The 18,097-nt window shown below is 42.2% G+C and overlaps 1 protein-coding gene across 1 annotated transcript; it reads right to left on the bottom strand.

Moving 5' to 3' along the window:
* Positions 1-12,585: 12,585 nt before the first annotated feature.
* On the bottom strand, positions 12,586-18,066 carry LOC129834452 (beta,beta-carotene 15,15'-dioxygenase-like). The gene is made up of 11 exons (XM_055899445.1): positions 17,871-18,066; positions 16,835-16,963; positions 16,614-16,743; positions 16,322-16,469; positions 16,073-16,220; positions 15,738-15,958; positions 15,354-15,623; positions 14,914-15,019; positions 14,598-14,692; positions 14,389-14,500; positions 12,586-14,287 (listed from the first exon to the last, which is right to left on the bottom strand). Exons 1-11 carry the CDS (start codon positions 17,935-17,937, stop codon positions 14,127-14,129), a joined length of 1,587 nt encoding a protein of 528 aa, XP_055755420.1. The 5' UTR covers positions 17,938-18,066; the 3' UTR covers positions 12,586-14,126.
* Between the last annotated feature and the right edge of the window lie 31 nt (positions 18,067-18,097).

Here is an 18,097-nt window from a genome sequence, read left to right as displayed (position 1 = left end):
CGTTATGTCTGATGACTCCAGACGGATGCTGAGAAAGCTCCCAGTGGTCCCCGGACTGCTCTTTGACTCTGCGGCTGAGCGGGTCATTGAACGTAGAAAACAGCTGAGACATCAGAACAGCAAGATGAATTTTACTCAACCTATTTCCTGGTTCCGAATAAAGATGGAGGCTTCTGTCCAGTTCTGGATTTAAAATGGTTCAATGTTTTCCTAAACGTTCTCCCCTTTCACATGTTGCGGACTATCAGCGTTCTCCAGACCATAGCTGCAGGGGAATGGTTCACGTCCCTGGACTTAAAGGAGGCTTACTTTCACGTTCCTGCATTACCGGAACACAGGCATTTTCTGTGGTTCGCCTTCCAGGGTCAGGCATACCAGTTTGCGGTATTACCCTTCGGTCTCTCCCTGGCTCCTCGTGTCTTCACAAGATGTGTGAGCGCAGCCCTGAGGTCCATCCACCTACAAGGGATCAAGATCCTTCCTTACCTCAATGACTGGCTCATCTGCACCCCCCCTCGTCAGTGTGTGGCTGAGGGCACAGCACTGACACTGAACCACGTCACTGCACTGGGTCTTACCATGAACAACGAAAAGAGTAACTTCACACCAAGCCAGAAGGTCAACTTTATTGGCATGGCTCTGAACTCCCGCACTATGAGGGCATGTATAACAACTCAGAGCGTGGACAGCATTCTTCTTCTGCAACAATTTCAGTTAAATGCAGTCGTGGTGGCCTCCACGGTGGCCCCGTTAGGCCTGCTGCCTTTAAGACCACTACAAGGGTGTGCTCCCAAGTCTAAGATTAAGGATCTATTTTCCTAGTTTAAAATTATTCCCAGTTGTCTATCATCATAAATGCCAGACTTTGATGACAAAGTTTGATGACAAAATTTGCCGACGAAGGACGTCTGTCCTAGCTCGTTCATTAATGTCTTTATCGAAATTACGGCTTGCCTCTTATACGCTTGTCATCCCGTTATGCCATAGTTTGTACATCTCGATTGTCAGTAGAAACCACATTTGTTTAAGCAAGTCAGCCATATCAGCTATGTTTTTTTTAAAGCAGTAAATGAGGCTGCATGAACTGTTTCTTTGCCAAACAAGGCTCCGCTGATAGCCAGGCGTGGCAGAGGTATAGTGCAATTAATGTATTGTTTAGGTTTAGCATTGTGTTGTGTAGTGGATTTGCTGTCATGCATCCCACTTTTTTTGCCACGATTGATAAGATTTATATGCTAAAACCCCCACTGAAGAGGTTAAAGAAGGATTTTAAGCCTTGAGACAATTAAGACATGCATTGTGTATGTGTGCCATTCAGTGGGTGATTGGGCAAGACAAAACATTTAAGTGCCTTTGAACAGGGTATGGTAGTAGTTGCCAGGCGCACCAGTTTGAAGCAAGAACTGCAACACTGCTAGGTTTTTCACTCTCAAAAGTTTCCCGTGTGTATCAAGAATGGTCCACCACCCAAAGGACAACTATGGGAAGCATTGGAGTCAACATGGGCCAGCATCCCTGTGGAATGCTTTCAACACCTTGTACAGTCCATGCCCGACGATGTTCCAAATGTTTGGTTTACTCAGTGTATAATGAAAACAATAGTGGTCCTCGAACGAAACCTTGAGGAACACTGAAACTTACCTTTGATTTGTCGGCGGTCAAACCATCCACAGAGACAAACTGATATCTTTCAGACAGATTAGATCTATACCAGGCAAGAAATAGTCAGTGTAGACCAATTAGGGTTTCCAATCCCTCTAAAAGAATGTGGTGATTGATGGTGTGGAAAGCACCATTAAGGTCTGGGAGCACAAGAACAGACTCAGAGCCTTGGTCTGACGCCACTAAAATGTAATTTACCACCTTCGCGAGTGCAGTCTCAGTACTATGGTGGGGTCTAAAACCAGACTGGAGCGTTTCGTATACATTATTTCTCTTCAGGAAGGCAGTGAGTTTCTGAGCAACAGCTTTATCTAAAAATGTATTAGAGGAATGGGAGATTTAATATTTTCTTTACATTTCCGGGCCAAGGTTTGTCTCTTTCAGTAGAGGCTTTATTACTGCCACTTTTAGTGAGTTTGGTACACATCCAGAGGATAGGGAGCCATTTATTCAACATTGGAGGCCCAAGCACAAGAAGTAGCTCTTTCAGTAGTTTAGTTGGAATAGAGTCCAGTAGACAGCTGGAAGGTTTAGAGGCAATGACTATTTAAGTGATTGTGTCGAGAGCTACAGGATTAAAAATGTTTAGTGTCTCCATTGATCTAAGGTCCTGACAGTTCTGTGCAGACACAGGAAAACTGAGTTTTGGAAAAATATGCATATTCATAGTGGAGTCCGTCATTTGTTTTCTAATGATCATGATCTTTTTCGTCAAAAAAGTTCATGAATTCATCACTGCTGAAGTGAAGGTCATCTTTACCTTGAAAATGCAGCTTTTTACTTCGATTTTGCACAGTACTGTCTTTCCAAGATAGGTGGAAGACTTCCAATTTGGTGGAGCACCATTACCTACATGAAATCCAAAGTTTAAAATTGGTTTGAGTACCAGAGATTAAGTCAAAACCGGAACCATTTAGATCCAGAACTAGACCAAGGACCAGTGGATCGAGACCATGACCAGACCAAGACCAGTTTAAATGGATAAAAATAAGATCCTGGGGCCTCAAAATATGGCCCAAAAAGGTGGTGGTCTCGCTTGATGCGGAAAAAGCTTTTTAACACGTTGAGTGGGACTACAAACAGATCACCGACCATTTCGAATCCCACCGTACCTTCTCCGGTATGCAATCTGGTTTCCGAGGTGGTCATAGGTGCACCTCAGCCACCCTCAAGGTCCTAAACGATATCATAACCGCCATTGATAAAAGACAATACTGTGCAGCCGTATTCATCGACCTGGCCAAGGCTTTCAACTCTGTCAATCACAACATTCTTATTGGCAGACTCAACAGCCTTGGTTTCTCAAATGACTGCCTCGCCTGGTTCACCAACTACTTCTCAGATAGAGTTCAGTGTGTCAAATCGGAGGGCCTGTTGCCTGGACCTCTGGCAGTCTCTATGGGGGTGCCAGAGGGTTCAATTCTCAGGCTGACTCTTTTCTTTGTATATATCAATGATGTTGCTCTTGCTGCTAGTGATTCTCTAATCCACTTCTACGCAGACAACACCATTCTGTATACTTCTGACCCCTCTTTGGACACTGTGTTAACAAACCTCCAGACGAGCTTCAATGCCATACAAGTCTCCTTCCGTGGCCTCCAACTGCTCTTAAATGCAAGTAAAACTAAATGCATGCTCTTCAACCGATCGCTGCCCGCACCTGCCCGCCCGTCCAGCATCACTACTCTGGACGGTTCTGACTTAGAATATGTGACTTAGAACTACAAATACCTAGGTGTCTGGCTAGACTGTAAACTCTCCTTCCAGACTCATATTAAACATCTCAAATTCAAAATTAAATATAGAATCTGCTTCCTATTTCGCAACAAGGCATCCTTCACTCATGCTGCCAAACATACCCTAGTAAAACTGACTATCCTACAGATCCTTTACTTCGGTGATGTCATTTACAAAATAGCCTCCCACACTCTACTCAGCAAATTGGATGCAGTCTATCACAGTGCCATCCGTTTTGTCACCAAAGCCCCATATACTACCCACCACTGCAACCTGTATGCTCTCGTCGGCTGGCCCTCACTTCATATTTGTCGCCAAACCCACTGGCTCCAGGTCATCTATAAGTCTTTGCTAGGTAAAGCCCCGCCTTATCTCAGCTCACTGGTCACCGTAGCAGCACCCAACTGTACATAGCCCATCTGTAAATAGCCCATCCAACTACCTCATCCCCATATTGTTATATTTTTTTGTTGCTTCTTTGCACCCCAGTATCTCAACTTGCACATTCATCTTCTGCACACCTATCACTACAGTGTTAATTGCTAAATTTGAATTACTTCACCACTACAGCCTATTTATTGCCTTAGCTCCCTAATCTTACCTCATTTGCACACACTGTATATAGATTTTTTTCTATTGTGTTATTGACTGTACGTTTGTTTATTCCATGTGTAACTCTGTGTTGTTGTTTGTGTCGCACTGCTTTGCTTAATCTTGGCCAGGTCGCAGTTGTAAATGAGAACTTGTTCTCAACTGGCCTACCTGTGTCACGCCTGCTCCTGCTCTTCCCTTCCCTTGGCGCTTGAGGGCACCAGATTACCCTGCATCACACGTTCCTGCCATCTATCATGCATTCCTGCCTTCCCTCGTCACTGGCATCAGCATTATTGGACTCACCTGGACTCACTTACAGTATCTCCTGTTAATTTCCTCCCCTATATTTGTCAGTTCCCTAGCTCTGTTCCCTGCTGCTTCATTGTATTGTTTTTGTCTGAGTTTTAGTTATTGACGCTGTTCCTGTCTTGTCTATGTTAGTCATTTATTAAATGTTTACTCCCCGTACCTGCTTCGTCCATCCAGCGTCATTCCACGTGACAGAATGAAGCAGCCAACAAACGAAGCATCGGGGAGTACTGGCGTTCCGGTTGGAATGGTGGCAACGGTTCTGGGTTCTGGGTCGCCACGGGGATGCTGGCTCAAGATGTTTCCTTTCCCCGGTTGGCTCGGATGGCGCCCATCCCACGTCGGGCCTCAGGTGGATCGTCAGTTTTGTCTGCCCAGATGGTCCAGGAGTTTGTCTGTCTTTTGTTTTGTTGGTGACGTCGGGTTGGATTCCGCAGCCGATGGAACCGGGGGTGCCTAAGCCAGCTCGTCGAGCTTCCACGCCCTGGCTGGCTCTAGAGGTTTTCCTGGCTCGGCGGCTTCCCATCCCACGTCACACTTCACTGGATCATCGGGCTTCCCTTCCCCTGCTGCTGCAAGATCGACAGGCGTCTTGCATCAGCCGGATCGTCAGGCTCCCATGCCTCGGCCGGCTCGCCGGGTTTTCCCGCCCCAACCGGCTTGCCCAGCGCCCATGTCTCGGCCGGTTCGCCCAGGAGGGACGCTGTGTTGCGTCCCAAGAGGGTAGGGTACTGTCACGCCTGCTCCTGCTCTTCCCTTCCCCGGCACTTGAGTGCGCCAGATTACCCTGCATCACACGTTCCTGCCATCTATCATGCACTCCTGCCTTCCCTCGTCACTGGCATCAGCATTATTGGACTCACCTGGACTCACTTACAGTATCTCCTGTTAATTTCCTCCCCTATAATTGTCAGTTCCCTAGCTCTGTTCCCTGCTGCTTCATTGTATTGTTTTTGTCCAAGTTTTAGTTCTTGACGCTGTTCCTGTCTTGTCTATGTCAGTCATTTATTAAATGTTTACTCCCCGTACCTGCTTCGTCCATCCAGCGTCATTCCTCGTGACAACCTGGTTAAATAAAGGTGAAATAAAAAAATACCTAACAGCTGCCCTTTATAGATTTGGCTTTGGTCCCAAATTCATTGCGTGGATAAAGATTCTTTATTTCTCTCCCATGGCTTTGGCATGGCCTAAGAACTTGTCCTCGGACTATTTTCACCTGCACGTGGATCCAGACAGGGTTGTCCACTCTCTCCCTTGTTATTTGCTTTGGCAATCGAGCCCCTCGCCGTCGCACTGCGCTCTAACGATGCTATTCAAGGTATACTCAGGATGGGCTTAGAGCAGAAAGTCTCACTATATGCAGATGACCTCCTTTTGTTTATCTCCAACCCTGATACCTCATTACCACATGCCTTATCTGTTCTTAAACAGTTTGCAGCAATCTCAGGGTACAAGCTGAATCTAGGAAAGAGTGAGCTTTTTTCCTGTAAATCAGGCTGCTTTAAGGTGCTCTTTTACAAACTTTCAGTTTAGGATTGTCCGGGATCAATTCACCCACTTGGGAGTTAAAGTGACAAGGAGATATTCAAATTTGTTTAAGGAAAACATTGTTGCTCTAGCAGATAGTTAGAAACAACATTTTAGTTTTTGGAAGTCTCGACCTCTTTCTCTTATTGGAAGGGTTAATGTCATTTAAATGAACGTGTTGCCCAAATGTTTATACTTATTTCAATGTTTACCCATTTTTATTCCAAAGTATTTTTTTAATTCACTGGATCAAAACATTGATGTGTTTTATTTGGGATGGCAAGGTACCAGGGATTGGTAGAAAACATTTACAGAAGCCTAATGTATTGGGTGGTTTAGCTCTACCAAATTTTTAGACATAATATTGGACTGCAAATGTCAGAGCCCTTTTGTACTGGCTACAAGCTGATCCTACTGGCCCAAGACCACTCTGGGTCCAGATGGAGTCTGAATCATGTAAACCTGCTGCACTTTCCTCTGTGTTGTGCTCCTCTCTCCCAGTGTCCCTAGGCAAAAGGTGTGTCAACCCAATTGTAAAGCAGTCTCTTAAAATTTGGAATCTGTTCTGTTTAGCATTTAGCCTTCGAGGCATTTCTCTATCAGGCCCAATCAATCAGAACATTTTATTTCCTCTTTAAATGATGGGACTTTTGGCATCTGGCACACACTGGGCCTCTCCTCACTAGCCCAATTATTATTATTTGATTATATATTTGCCTATTTTGCTCAGCTACAATCCCACTTTTTCCGCTATCTCCAGACTAGGAGCTTTGTTAGAGCTACCACACCTGAATTTCCCAATATGCCTGAGAGTACAGCTATAGAAAGCATCTTTGAGCTAAACAAGTTTCCTAACGGTGCAATTTCAGATGTGTATGCAATCATTAATGATTTACAGAAAGAAGCCTTCTTTGTTGCCTTTAAAGACTCGATGGGAAAAGGATTTAGGGGAGGAACATGGGTAAGACACCTGGGAAGCTGTGCTGCACAGGGTGCATTCGTCCTCTTTTAGCACTAGACACAGCCTCATTCAATTCAAGGTGGTTCACCATATCCACTGGTCCGGTGCCAAACTTGGAAGAATATTCTCTAATTTTGATCCTACCTGTGTTCGATGTAAAACGGAACCAGCCACAATGTCGGACACTGTTGCTCATACAACTCTTTTAGCTAGACGGCTAATACTCGAGAACTGGAAGATGGCGGTTCCCCATCATATAAATATTGGGTGGGAGATGTGTTGTGCTGTCTGAAATTAGAAAAATGTAATTCAATAAACGTGGCAACTCCAAACTGTTTTATGATGTTTGGGCTCCAAACATAAAACAGTCTTACTTTGATCAGTCCACCCTCTGATGGCATTCTTATCAAAACAAAAATAAGTCTGGTTGGAGGAGCATTTCTTTGTGGGTTTTTTGGGAGGACATTGAGGTTGGTGATGTGCCTTTTGATTCTTACTGAATGTGATTTGTGGATGCCTTATTCCTCTTGCTCTGTCAAAGCCCAACATGGGAGCTTGTTTTGCCCTGTTTTTTATTTGGTTTACACTTACATTGTAAAAAATAATAATAATAATAATAATAACATTGTAAACTTTCATTTTGGTCCAGTGGATGGTCAGTCTGTGGTCATGACTGACTGTGAATGTGAGTTGTTGCATTTCTTCACCCCTTTCCCTCGTCTGTTTACCACTCTGTTCCTGTATTAACTACAGATTGCCCTTTAACTTTTGTCCCCTTCTGCCCAGTGTGTTTAACTTGTCTAAAGTACGGTATCTTTATAGTTACTTTTTTCTTCTTTTCCCCGAGCTGAGTATATTTATATTTACAGTGACTCAGCCTCTGTAATAGGGTTAGAGGCAGAGAATCCCAGTGGAGAGAGGGGATTTTGCACATTTGTGGCCTGCTGGAGGTCATTTTGCAGGGCTCTGGCAGTGCTCCTCCTTGCACAAAGGCGGAGGTAGCGGTCCTGCTGCTGTATTGTTGCCCTCCTACGGCCTCCTCCACGTCTCCTGATGTACTGGCCTGTCTCCTGGTAGCGCCTCCATGCTCTGGACACTACGCTGACAGACACAGCAAACCTTTTTGCCACAGCTCGCATTGATGTGCCATCCTGGATGAACTGCACTACCTGAGCCACTTGTGTGGGTTGTAGACTCCGTCTCATGCTACCACTAGAGTGAGAGCACCGCCAGCATTCAAAAGTGACCAAAACATCAGCCAGGAAGCATAGGAACTGAGAAGTGTTCTGTGGTCACCACCTGCAGAATCACTCCTTTTTTGGGGGTGTCTTGTTAATTGCCTATAATTTCCACCTTTTGTCTAACCTCATGTGAAATTTATTGTCAATCAGTGTTGCTTCCTAAGTGGACAGTTTGATTTCACCGAAGTGTGATTGACTTGGAGTTACATTGTGTTGTTTAAGTGTTCCCTTTATTTTTTTGAGCAGTGTAGTACAGAATAGTACAGTACGGTAAATGTGCTCCTTGTCTAAAATGTGTTTGTATGTATGAAATTCATTTTAACTGTCACGCCCTAACCTTAGAGATCCTTTTTATTCTCTATTTTGGTTAGGTCAGGGTGTGACTAGGGTGGGTAGTCTAGTTTTTTAATTTCTATGTTGGCCTGGTATGGTTCCCAATCAAAGGCAGCTGTCTATATTTGTCACGCCCTGGCCTTAGTATTCTTTGTTTTCTTTATTATTTTAGTTAGGTCAGGGTGTGACATGGGGAATGTTTGTGTTTTGTTGGTTTTGGGTGTTTTTATGGTAAAGGGGTTGTTGGGTATAGTATATGGGTTTGTGTTGAGTACATGTGTCTAGTGTTGTCTATGTATGTTTAGTTGTCTAGGAGAGTCTATGGTTACCTGAATGAGTTCCCAATTAGAGACAGCTGATTTCGGTTGTCTCTGATTGGGAGCCTTATTTAGGGTAGCCATAGGCTTTCATTTGGTTGTGAGTAGTTGTCTATGTCAGAACGTTTGTAGCCTGTGTGTGTGCACGACGTTTATTAGCTTCACGATCGTTTGTTGTTTTGTTAGTTTGTATTAAGTGTTTCGTGTTTATTTTTCGTCGTCTTTAAAATAAAAGAAGATGGCTTATTTTCCAAATGCTGCGTTTTGGTCCGTCAATCCGCCACACGATCGTGACAATATTTGTCTCTGATTGGGGATCATATTTAGGCAGCCTTTTCCCACTGGGTTTTTTGTGGGATCTTGTTTTTGTGTAGCTGCCTGTGAGCAGCACAGTATGGTTCGTTTTCATCTGTATTGTTTTTGGTGAGTTTCATATTGCTTAAACATATGGAACTCTAAGTACGCTGCGCCGTGGTCCATTTCTAACAACGATCCTACAAAGACGGAATAGAACATTGTTGTGGAAATTCAGTACAGAGAGAGACTTGGTCTTGATCATTTCTTCAAACAATCATCTTAATTTAATATCAATTAATTATTGCAATAATGAGACCGTCAGCCCACCAGTCTTGACTGACTGTTAGGCTGAGAGTCTAGCCTTTACAGATGATGCACAGTTTTTATATAGCTGATACCAAGATTCCTTAGTCAGTCACTTCTAACCTTCCATTAAGCCACCTTGGTTATCTACACAGGATGGTCTTTTACTTAGTTTCCCAGATGCCAGGAAGATGAGACAATGAGGCATTGTTAACTCTTCCAGGATCTCGATTTCAAGTCACACACACCACATCTTGTCTATAGAATGCTAGCTTTTAGGTTGTTATCACCAACACAAATCAATTGTTAGCTTATCTCTAGTAGGACCCATGTCCTCAACACCCAGACTAGCTGTAGGGTGCTAGAGTGGAGGCCATAAAACACAGCATTAGCAGGACAGAAATATCTTACTGTTTGTTAAGTAAATAATTGTTACAAAGCCAACAAATAAGGTGAATACATACTTTTTCCCTCACAACATATTTAATGGTAGTGCAAGAGCACTTTATCCTACAAATTAATTTTAATTTATTCAAGATTTTATTGTTCGTTTTATGCTCTGCATTTGCATTCAGCCAGATACTTCAGATCGGGCAAGGAACTCCCTGGTTCCCCAAGCTGGGCTAACAGTCCTGCTATGTAAAACATCAGTGCAACAGTCTAAATCCAAAGCAATTTGAGGACCTTTACTCCATTCGAAAATACACTACATGACCAAAAGTATGTGGACACCTGCACGTCGAACATCTCATTCCAAAATCATGGGCATTAATATGGAATCGGTGGCCCCCTTGCTGCTATAACAGCCTCCACTCTTCTGGAAAGGATTTCCACTAGATTTTGGGACATTCTTACGAGGTCTTGCTTCCATTCACTCTTCTAGAATGGAAGCACACTCTTCTAGAATGTCATTGTATGCTGTACATTAAGATTTCGCTTCACTGGAACTACGGGCCTAGCCCAAACCATGAAAAATAGCCCCAGACCATTATTCCTCCACCAAACCTTACAGTTGGCACTATGCATTCGGGCAGGTAGCGTTCTCCTGGCATCCGCCAAACCCAGATTCGTCCGTTGGACTACCAGATGGTGAAGCGTGAGTCATCACTCCAGAGAACAGGTTTTCACTGCTCCAGAGTCCAATGGCAGCGAGCTTTACACCACTCCAGACAACGCTTGGCATTGCGCATGGTGATCTTAGGCTTGTGTGCGGCCATGGAAACCCATTTCATGACGCTCCCGACGAACAGTTCTTGTGCTGATATTGCTTCCAGAGACAGCTTGGAACTCGGTAGTAAGTGTTGCAACCTTGGACAGAAGAATTTTACTTGCTACAAGCTTCAGAACTCGGCAGTCCCGTTCTGTAAGCTTGTGTGGCCTACCACTTTGCAGCTGGGCACCAGTCCCATGGTGTTTATACTTGCGTACTATTGTTTGTACAGATGAACGTGGTACCTTCAGGCGTTTGGAAATTGCTCCCAAGGAGGAACCAGACTTGTGGATGTCTACAATTTTTTTTCTGAGGTCTTGGCTGATTTCTTTTGATTTTCCCATAATGTCAAGCAAAGAGGCACTGAGTTTGAAGGTAGGCCTTGAAATACTGTCACAATTCCAATGGTGAAATGAAGGAGTCAGGTGCAGAGAGCAGGGTAGTTCTGAGCAAGTGGAATTTATTATTTCAACCAGAAATAATCTATGAGACGGCTACGCCACACAACAAAGGGCGCGTCAAAAATACTGTCCAACATAAATAGGACAGAATCCACTATACAAAATCACCACCACAACAAACAGAATAACAAGCCCGCACAAAAGTCGGCGGGCCAACTGAATTTAAATAACACCCTAACCCTAAACACAAAACAGGTGTAACCAATTAGACAAACCTAAAAGAAAACAGAAAAGGGGATCGGTGGCAGCTAGTAGGCCGGAGACGACTACCGCCACAGGTACACCTCCAATTGGCTCAAATTATGTCAATTTGCCCATCAGAAGCTTCTAAAGCCATGACATCATTTTCTGGAATTTTCCAAGCTGTTTAAAGGCACAGTCAACGTAGTGTATGTAAACTTCTGACCCGCTGGAATTGTGATACAGTGAATTATAAGTGAAATAATATGTCTGTAAACAATTGTTGGAAAAATTACTTGTGTCATGCACAAAGTAGATGTCCTAACCGACTTGCAAAAACTATAGTGTCTTATCAAGAAATTTGTGGAGTGGTTGAAAAACGAGTTTTAATGACTTTAATGACAACCTAAATGTATGTCAACTTCTGACTTCAACTGTAACTGTCATCTGATGTACTTGGCTATACACTCTGCATCAGATAGTAGGCCTAATCTTTGGTCTCTCTTTGTTAAATCTCTTGAACATTCTAGGAATTACAGTTATGGTTGCATATTTATGTAATTTAACACTTTTATTACACAGTTGGTTAAGACAGACCTGTGAAATTGATTTCGGTGAACTCCATGACACTGCCTGTAAGATTGAAAAGCCTCTCTTCTCCATTTATTCTGCTGTCTGAAAGGTAAGGATAAGACTAAGGAAAGACTTCTACTTACTGTGAGTGCCATGTTGTGACAAGTTATTGGGGGAGAAAATAGCGTAAGGATAGTAGTCACAAGATTATTATTACTGTAAGTACTCCTCAGTTACAAGAAATAACTTGTCTGTCTTGGGTGATTTCATTATTGCTGTGTGAAGCTGTCAAAATGGCTTCTCATGCACAGTAAACGTAAATAGCAAAACGTGATATAAAACATGAAAATGTTGCAGTGATCATCTGAAAAGTCTAATTATTTTTAAAAGATAAATATGTCTAAATAATGGCATCTCTGTATTGTGTCTATGCTGTGAGGTAAGGTCGGGGGTAAGAAATCATGATGGCAGTTCTTTGCACTGAGTTACCCAAATCTTATACTTGTATACCATGATTAGTCTAATCCCATCCTAGAGATTGCACCAGGTCACCTAATATATTATATTTGTAAGCCATCGGTACCATGCTAGGCTATGCCAATGTCTTGTTAATTGTGCATGCCTGGCACTGAGGGATATCCAGTGTCTGTCTCTTATTAGTGAGGGTGAAGTCCCAGAGTCAAGCCACATTTCCCATGGGGGAAGGGGGAGCTACACTAACAATCATATCAACCATACCAACTGAACAAATGATCTTAACATTTTTCTGTTTTTTCAGTAATATTCTTTGTAGATTTTTGTAGATTTTTTTTCTTGCGGTGAAAGATTGGTTCCTCTACAAAAATCAAGAGATGTGGATAAAGCAACCACAAGGTTTGAATATGTTTTTTCCCTGAAGTTTTTATTTGTTAGCAAGCAAAAATTTACTTTACTGGCACAGCCATGTTGTTGTTGGACTATATTACACATAAATAAATAGCCATTTGTATTACTGTAGTTGTAAACAATATGTTCCTTTTAGAATGTATTAATTAAAAGGTGATGACACGGTCAGACTTAAAGACAAATAGTTCAATTGCACAATTACACAGACATCAGGGGATCCGTTCACAGAATCAAACTCAGACTAACACATGATTAAAAAAAAAACATAACATTAACAACAACAAACTATAACTGGCATTTAATGCACAGCAAATTGTCAAACTGTTAAACGAACTTTAGAGCATTAATGTCTTGTTTCAGTCTTCCTCTAGAATGTACTAAATCAAAGTATACATGTTTTTTGTGTGAATTAAATAAAAGTATGACATATTTCATAAACACAGTATTGTAATGGATATTCAAATATATATTTACAAACCTAATGTAAGTACACTGTAGTGACTCATGGTAATAATCATCATAATGTTGTTGAATGAGGTAATTATGTGCGCAGAAAGTGCTGTAAGTTCTCACTTTTGAGAGAAGTAATGGTGAAAGCAATGCCACAGAAATAATAACAATGGCATAACTGCTTTGCCATACACTATTGTTTTCCTTAATAACCTGGTGTACAGAAACGCAATATAAATGTACAATAGGGTGACCAGGATAGACTGGAATGAATACATTATTATTAATAATACATTATTATAAACTATTTTTACATACAAAACTATATTGTATACATCCTGATTAGAAAAATAGAGGTTACATCGTTGTCACGACTCCTACCGAAGGTGGCTCCTCTTCCTGTTCGGGTGGCGCTCGGTGTCACCGGCCTACTAGCTGCCATCAATCCCTTTTCCCTTTTCTGTTGGTTTTGTCTGATTTGTCTGATTTGTTTCTTGTTTAGATTTTAAGTTGGGCTATTTAAGCCGGTAGGCCCGCCTGCTCTTTGTGCGGGCTTGATTATTTTTCCCACTGTGTTGACGTGTGGTAGTGCGTGTTGTTTAGTTACCTCTTTTGGGCATTTGTTTGATTACGCCCAGTTTCGTGGAGAGTACTACTTTTCCCTGTGCGTAATAAAGCGCTATTCTGAACTTTCTGCCTCCTGCCCCTGACTCCGCACCCACTACGCCTAGTGTGTTACAATCGTTCTCTGTCTAAAAATAGGATTTAAAAAGACACCTTTTGAGGTTTGACAACCTTTTGAGGTTTGACAATCTGTATCCCATCTAGACATGATCTTGTAGCTCTGCCACCTTCTACCGCAGATGTGGAAGGCCGTCATTGTCGGATGCGGTGGATTGAGACGCAGACCACACAAAACAGATATCTCTACTTTAAACTGAAGGATTTTGATGGGGATTTTTGTTTATTATGCAAATTATGCCAATTTAATTTCCACGGGGGGCACGGACATCAACTTTATATGGTTGGGAGTAATACTTTGCCCTCTACAATGTTACGGTACAATCGTGCCCTCTGCTGGCTATGTCAGTTGGTGCTCTGTGTGGGAATGAAGTGCCCATGCAGATCCATGTGAATGCTGGCGTCGATTGAGGCACGAGCAATTTCCTCAAAGGTTTTGGCATTAAGGACAAGCATGAAGGGGGATTTCTTTGGATTGAGTGAGACGACTGAGGTCAAAATGACTCCTGAAAACAGAAAATAAATAAATGTACCGTTTTTTTGTGACATAGACATCAGAGCTGATTAAATGCTTTTGTAGTGCTGAAGAAGGCCTACTGCCTCTTACCATCATCCTCCTCCACAGCTCCTGGTGTGGCAACAAACACAGGCTCAGAGGGGTAGCAGTCCTCTTCTGTCCACTCAATGTACTTTCTGGTCACAATGTCCCCCTTCCCAATCTGTGTAAGTATTATTAACACAAACAGCAGCATGTTTTCAGTGAGAAATGAGAAACAACATCTCTATGTTAAGGAGAATACATTGGTAAGAGACTACCTTATTTGGGTGTGGAGTCCACTCCACTCTTGAGCCATAGAAATAACGGTACTTCTTGCCATTGAATTTGTAGTTCATCCTTGGCAACTCCAAACCTGTTTGTGTACAAATGGAGATAAATAAAATTGTATTGTAAAATGTATTTAGAAAATTACATTCTTTGTGGGTATGTTCCATAAAAAATGATGCAACTTATTACCCTCAATATTTCATTAAAACTAACAACTGTTTTACTAATGTAGCATTTGACCTCTTGATGCAGTGGTATATAATTAATACCGATCACTGTGATGTTCAGTTGACATCAAAGTCTCACCTTCAAATATTGTGTCAGGCAGGCAATACAGCGAGCCATCTCTCTGCATCACTGCTTTGGCTGTTGTGTCTTTGAGCCTCACAAGATTTGTTCCTTTTGGAGTATCCTATAACATACATGTATCCAGTCTTTATTTGTTGTATAAACATGTAATGGTATCATTTAATTTGAAGCGGCTTCGCATGAAGCTTAGATCGCCTTGAAAACATAATGAATCCATAGCTAGTTCATCATGAAAATGTCTAATTAAGCAAAATATCACAGCCCCTGATCAGTTCTAGATGTGATATATTCACAATATATCACGACCTCTCATGCTTTAATGCCTATTATGCTCTATAGCTCCCCCTTTAAGGTGCTCAATGTTTTAACTGTTCATAAGGAGCTAAATATGAATGTATTTACAGGATAGAGTTGGGGTCTTATCTATCTATATATACCTTGTCAACAGTGAGAGGCAACACAAATCTCTGGCAGATTGGTGGGGAGAAGTTGTCCTTGTGGCTCTCAATGAATTCATGGGTTTCCTTTCTCAGGTTCGCTAAGTAGAACATTTCATACAGATTGCTGTCTTTGTAGGTGATCATGTCAAACACTACATGGTCGTCGTCCTCGTAGGCATTGATGTGGTGGAAAACCACCAGGGCATCTGTGTAGAACTTGGTGGACACAGCCTTCCCAGTCTTCTTGTCGACCAGGTGGATCAGCGTCTAAAGAATGGCCAAGGGGATCACCAGAGAGAATGTAAGAAGTTTGATTGTTGCCAAAGTGAGTTGAAGATAAATTAACTTCCATGAGGCTGTGATTAGACAAGAGTATCTTACAATGTCCTCTTTGTCATATTTGAGGCAGCTGGCCCAGTTGACGCTTCTAAATATAGCTGTGGCCAGTCTGAGGATGTCCAGTTTGAATGGCTGCTCGACAAAGATGATGTAATTCTCTGTCATGCCGAAGCTGTGGAAGTAGCTGGGAAAGAGGGTAGAGCGACACGGTATATTGCAGACCTGCTTCACCTTCCGCAGGGCAGGCTTCTTATGCTCCTTATCTGGAGAGGGAAAGAACATTGTCCTGTGAACACTTAAATGTGTAATCATTCATGGAGGCTTTTCCCCTAACATGTATATGGCCAGGAAACCCCAAAATTAAAATGTTCCGATACCTGATGCATTTACTGGAACCTTGAAGATGACATAGTTGGGCATGCCAAACCTCATGAGGGCAGTTCCCATGTTATAGGTGTTTCCCTCATCGTCGTAGTGAGGGTGTGAAGTCGCCAAGTTCAGAGAAATGTGATTCCTGTAGTTCATCTGAGGTTGAGTTTACAGGACAGGCAAATGGAGAATATATTAAAGCCAGTGATAATAGATTACATGGACAACAGTGATCATTTCAACAGATTTGAATTTACCTTTCCAATTACGTCTAGGGTCATTGGGTCAATTTGATTCATGTAGTTGACTTCTGATGAGGCATAGTAGTCCTCACCATATCTAATGATGTTTATCAGGTTGTTATCTGTGAAGTCTGGGATGGCAGCGAGAAGGTAGGAGAAGGCTCTGAAAAAAGGACAATATACTATGTGATATTATTGGATATGTTTTTGGATATGTTTGTCGAGATTTTTTTGTGTGAACATCCATGAAAGGGACATGTAAAATCAGGAACAAATAAACTATAAATCATGTTAAAAATCGATTTACTTTGAAAATATGTTTTTGCAGGGATCGGGATAGATCATGGTCCCAAATTCTGACACAACAATCTTGTTTGCCTGAGTGTTTTTCTTGAAGGTGTCACTCCTCAGGAATTTACTCCTATAGTACACCTCACCTGTAAAACACAAAGATTCTCAGCACGATTCAGCCAGTTGGGAAAGTGTTTACCATTTGTGGAAATGTACAATGTGTTGTTCCTGTCTCACCATCTTTGAAGGTAAAACTATGAATTAAGGCCATGCCATCAAACCAGTGGTTGTATTCAGTGTCTCCCACTTTAAAGAGACCAGGCCCATTGCGCAGCAATGTCCCTTGTAGCCACTCAGGAACACATCCTGCAAGCACAGAAGATACAAGACACATAATAAATGCTTTCATTTTTACCATATTTCCATGTGATAAACCAAACAATGTAGAAATGGAGCTGATCCCTGATAAAGTTTGACCTTCAGCCTATATCTTTTTTTGAATGGCAAATTTGATATTTTTTTAAAGTTTACAATACAGGTTAATTATACCTCATATACTGTATATAGGTGTTTGTGTCAGTGGAGGCTCCTCAGAGGAGGAAGGGGAGGCCCAGGTAAAATTTCAGTTAAAATAACAACTCAATGTTTACATCCCAGGACAAATTAGCTAGCAACAGCAAGCTAGCTAAAAAAGACAAATTAGTTAGCAAGTGCAAGCTAACTAGCTAAATTGCCATACATGTTTAATGCTTTTCGACCTGTCCCCAAATTAATGTCATTGGTTCAGAGTTTGTTTTGATATTTTAACCTGCGTGCCGTGATCGCGTTTGGTGTAGGGGGACAAAATAAATTTATGCACGATAACGCACGCGCGCAGCCTGTTTGGGTTCCGTGTAGTCACAGCAACTGCGAACACACAGGCAGAGAAGCACAAAGGGATGGAGGTGCGGCGAGAGAGCGGTCGAAAACGCTACTTCTGGGACCGCAGCTGTGCCGCAGCAAGACAAATTGGTCCTGTGACGTCGTCGCGGCAACGGTAAAACGTAATCTACCGTTTTCTAGCGGAGCCAATAGCGGATATCACTGGAACATTGTTGGAAACACTGCACAAGAGATTCATCAGAACGTGCCAACGTTAAAAAAGTAAAGTTGCTCAGAAGGAAATAATATTTTTTTTATGCAAGTCACTAGCAAATAGGAAACTAACTTACTGACAACTGGTACCTTGAAAGATCGGTTAGCTAGTACATAAAGGGATATGCCAACGGCCTACCTGTTACTTCTGCTTTGACAGGTTCGGGTGATTCTGTCCCGTTCTTGCCGATGATGGATTGAAACATGGCATCAACTATGTTTCAATCTATAGGCTGTTATGTGGTACAGTGGTCCCTTAACTACAATAGGTTATATCAAGCTAGACTATGGACGGGTCCGTCTATATCTTTGATGTATGGACTATAGTCTAGGGGTAAAATTCCAAATGTATTGCATAACTGTATC

The sequence above is a fragment of the Salvelinus fontinalis genome, chromosome 35 (assembly GCF_029448725.1).
Source record: "Salvelinus fontinalis isolate EN_2023a chromosome 35, ASM2944872v1, whole genome shotgun sequence".
In the NCBI taxonomy this organism is placed as follows: domain Eukaryota; kingdom Metazoa; phylum Chordata; class Actinopteri; order Salmoniformes; family Salmonidae; genus Salvelinus; species Salvelinus fontinalis.
The sequence above is the reverse complement of the archived record's forward strand: the minus strand, read 5'-3'. Positions and strand labels throughout refer to the sequence as shown.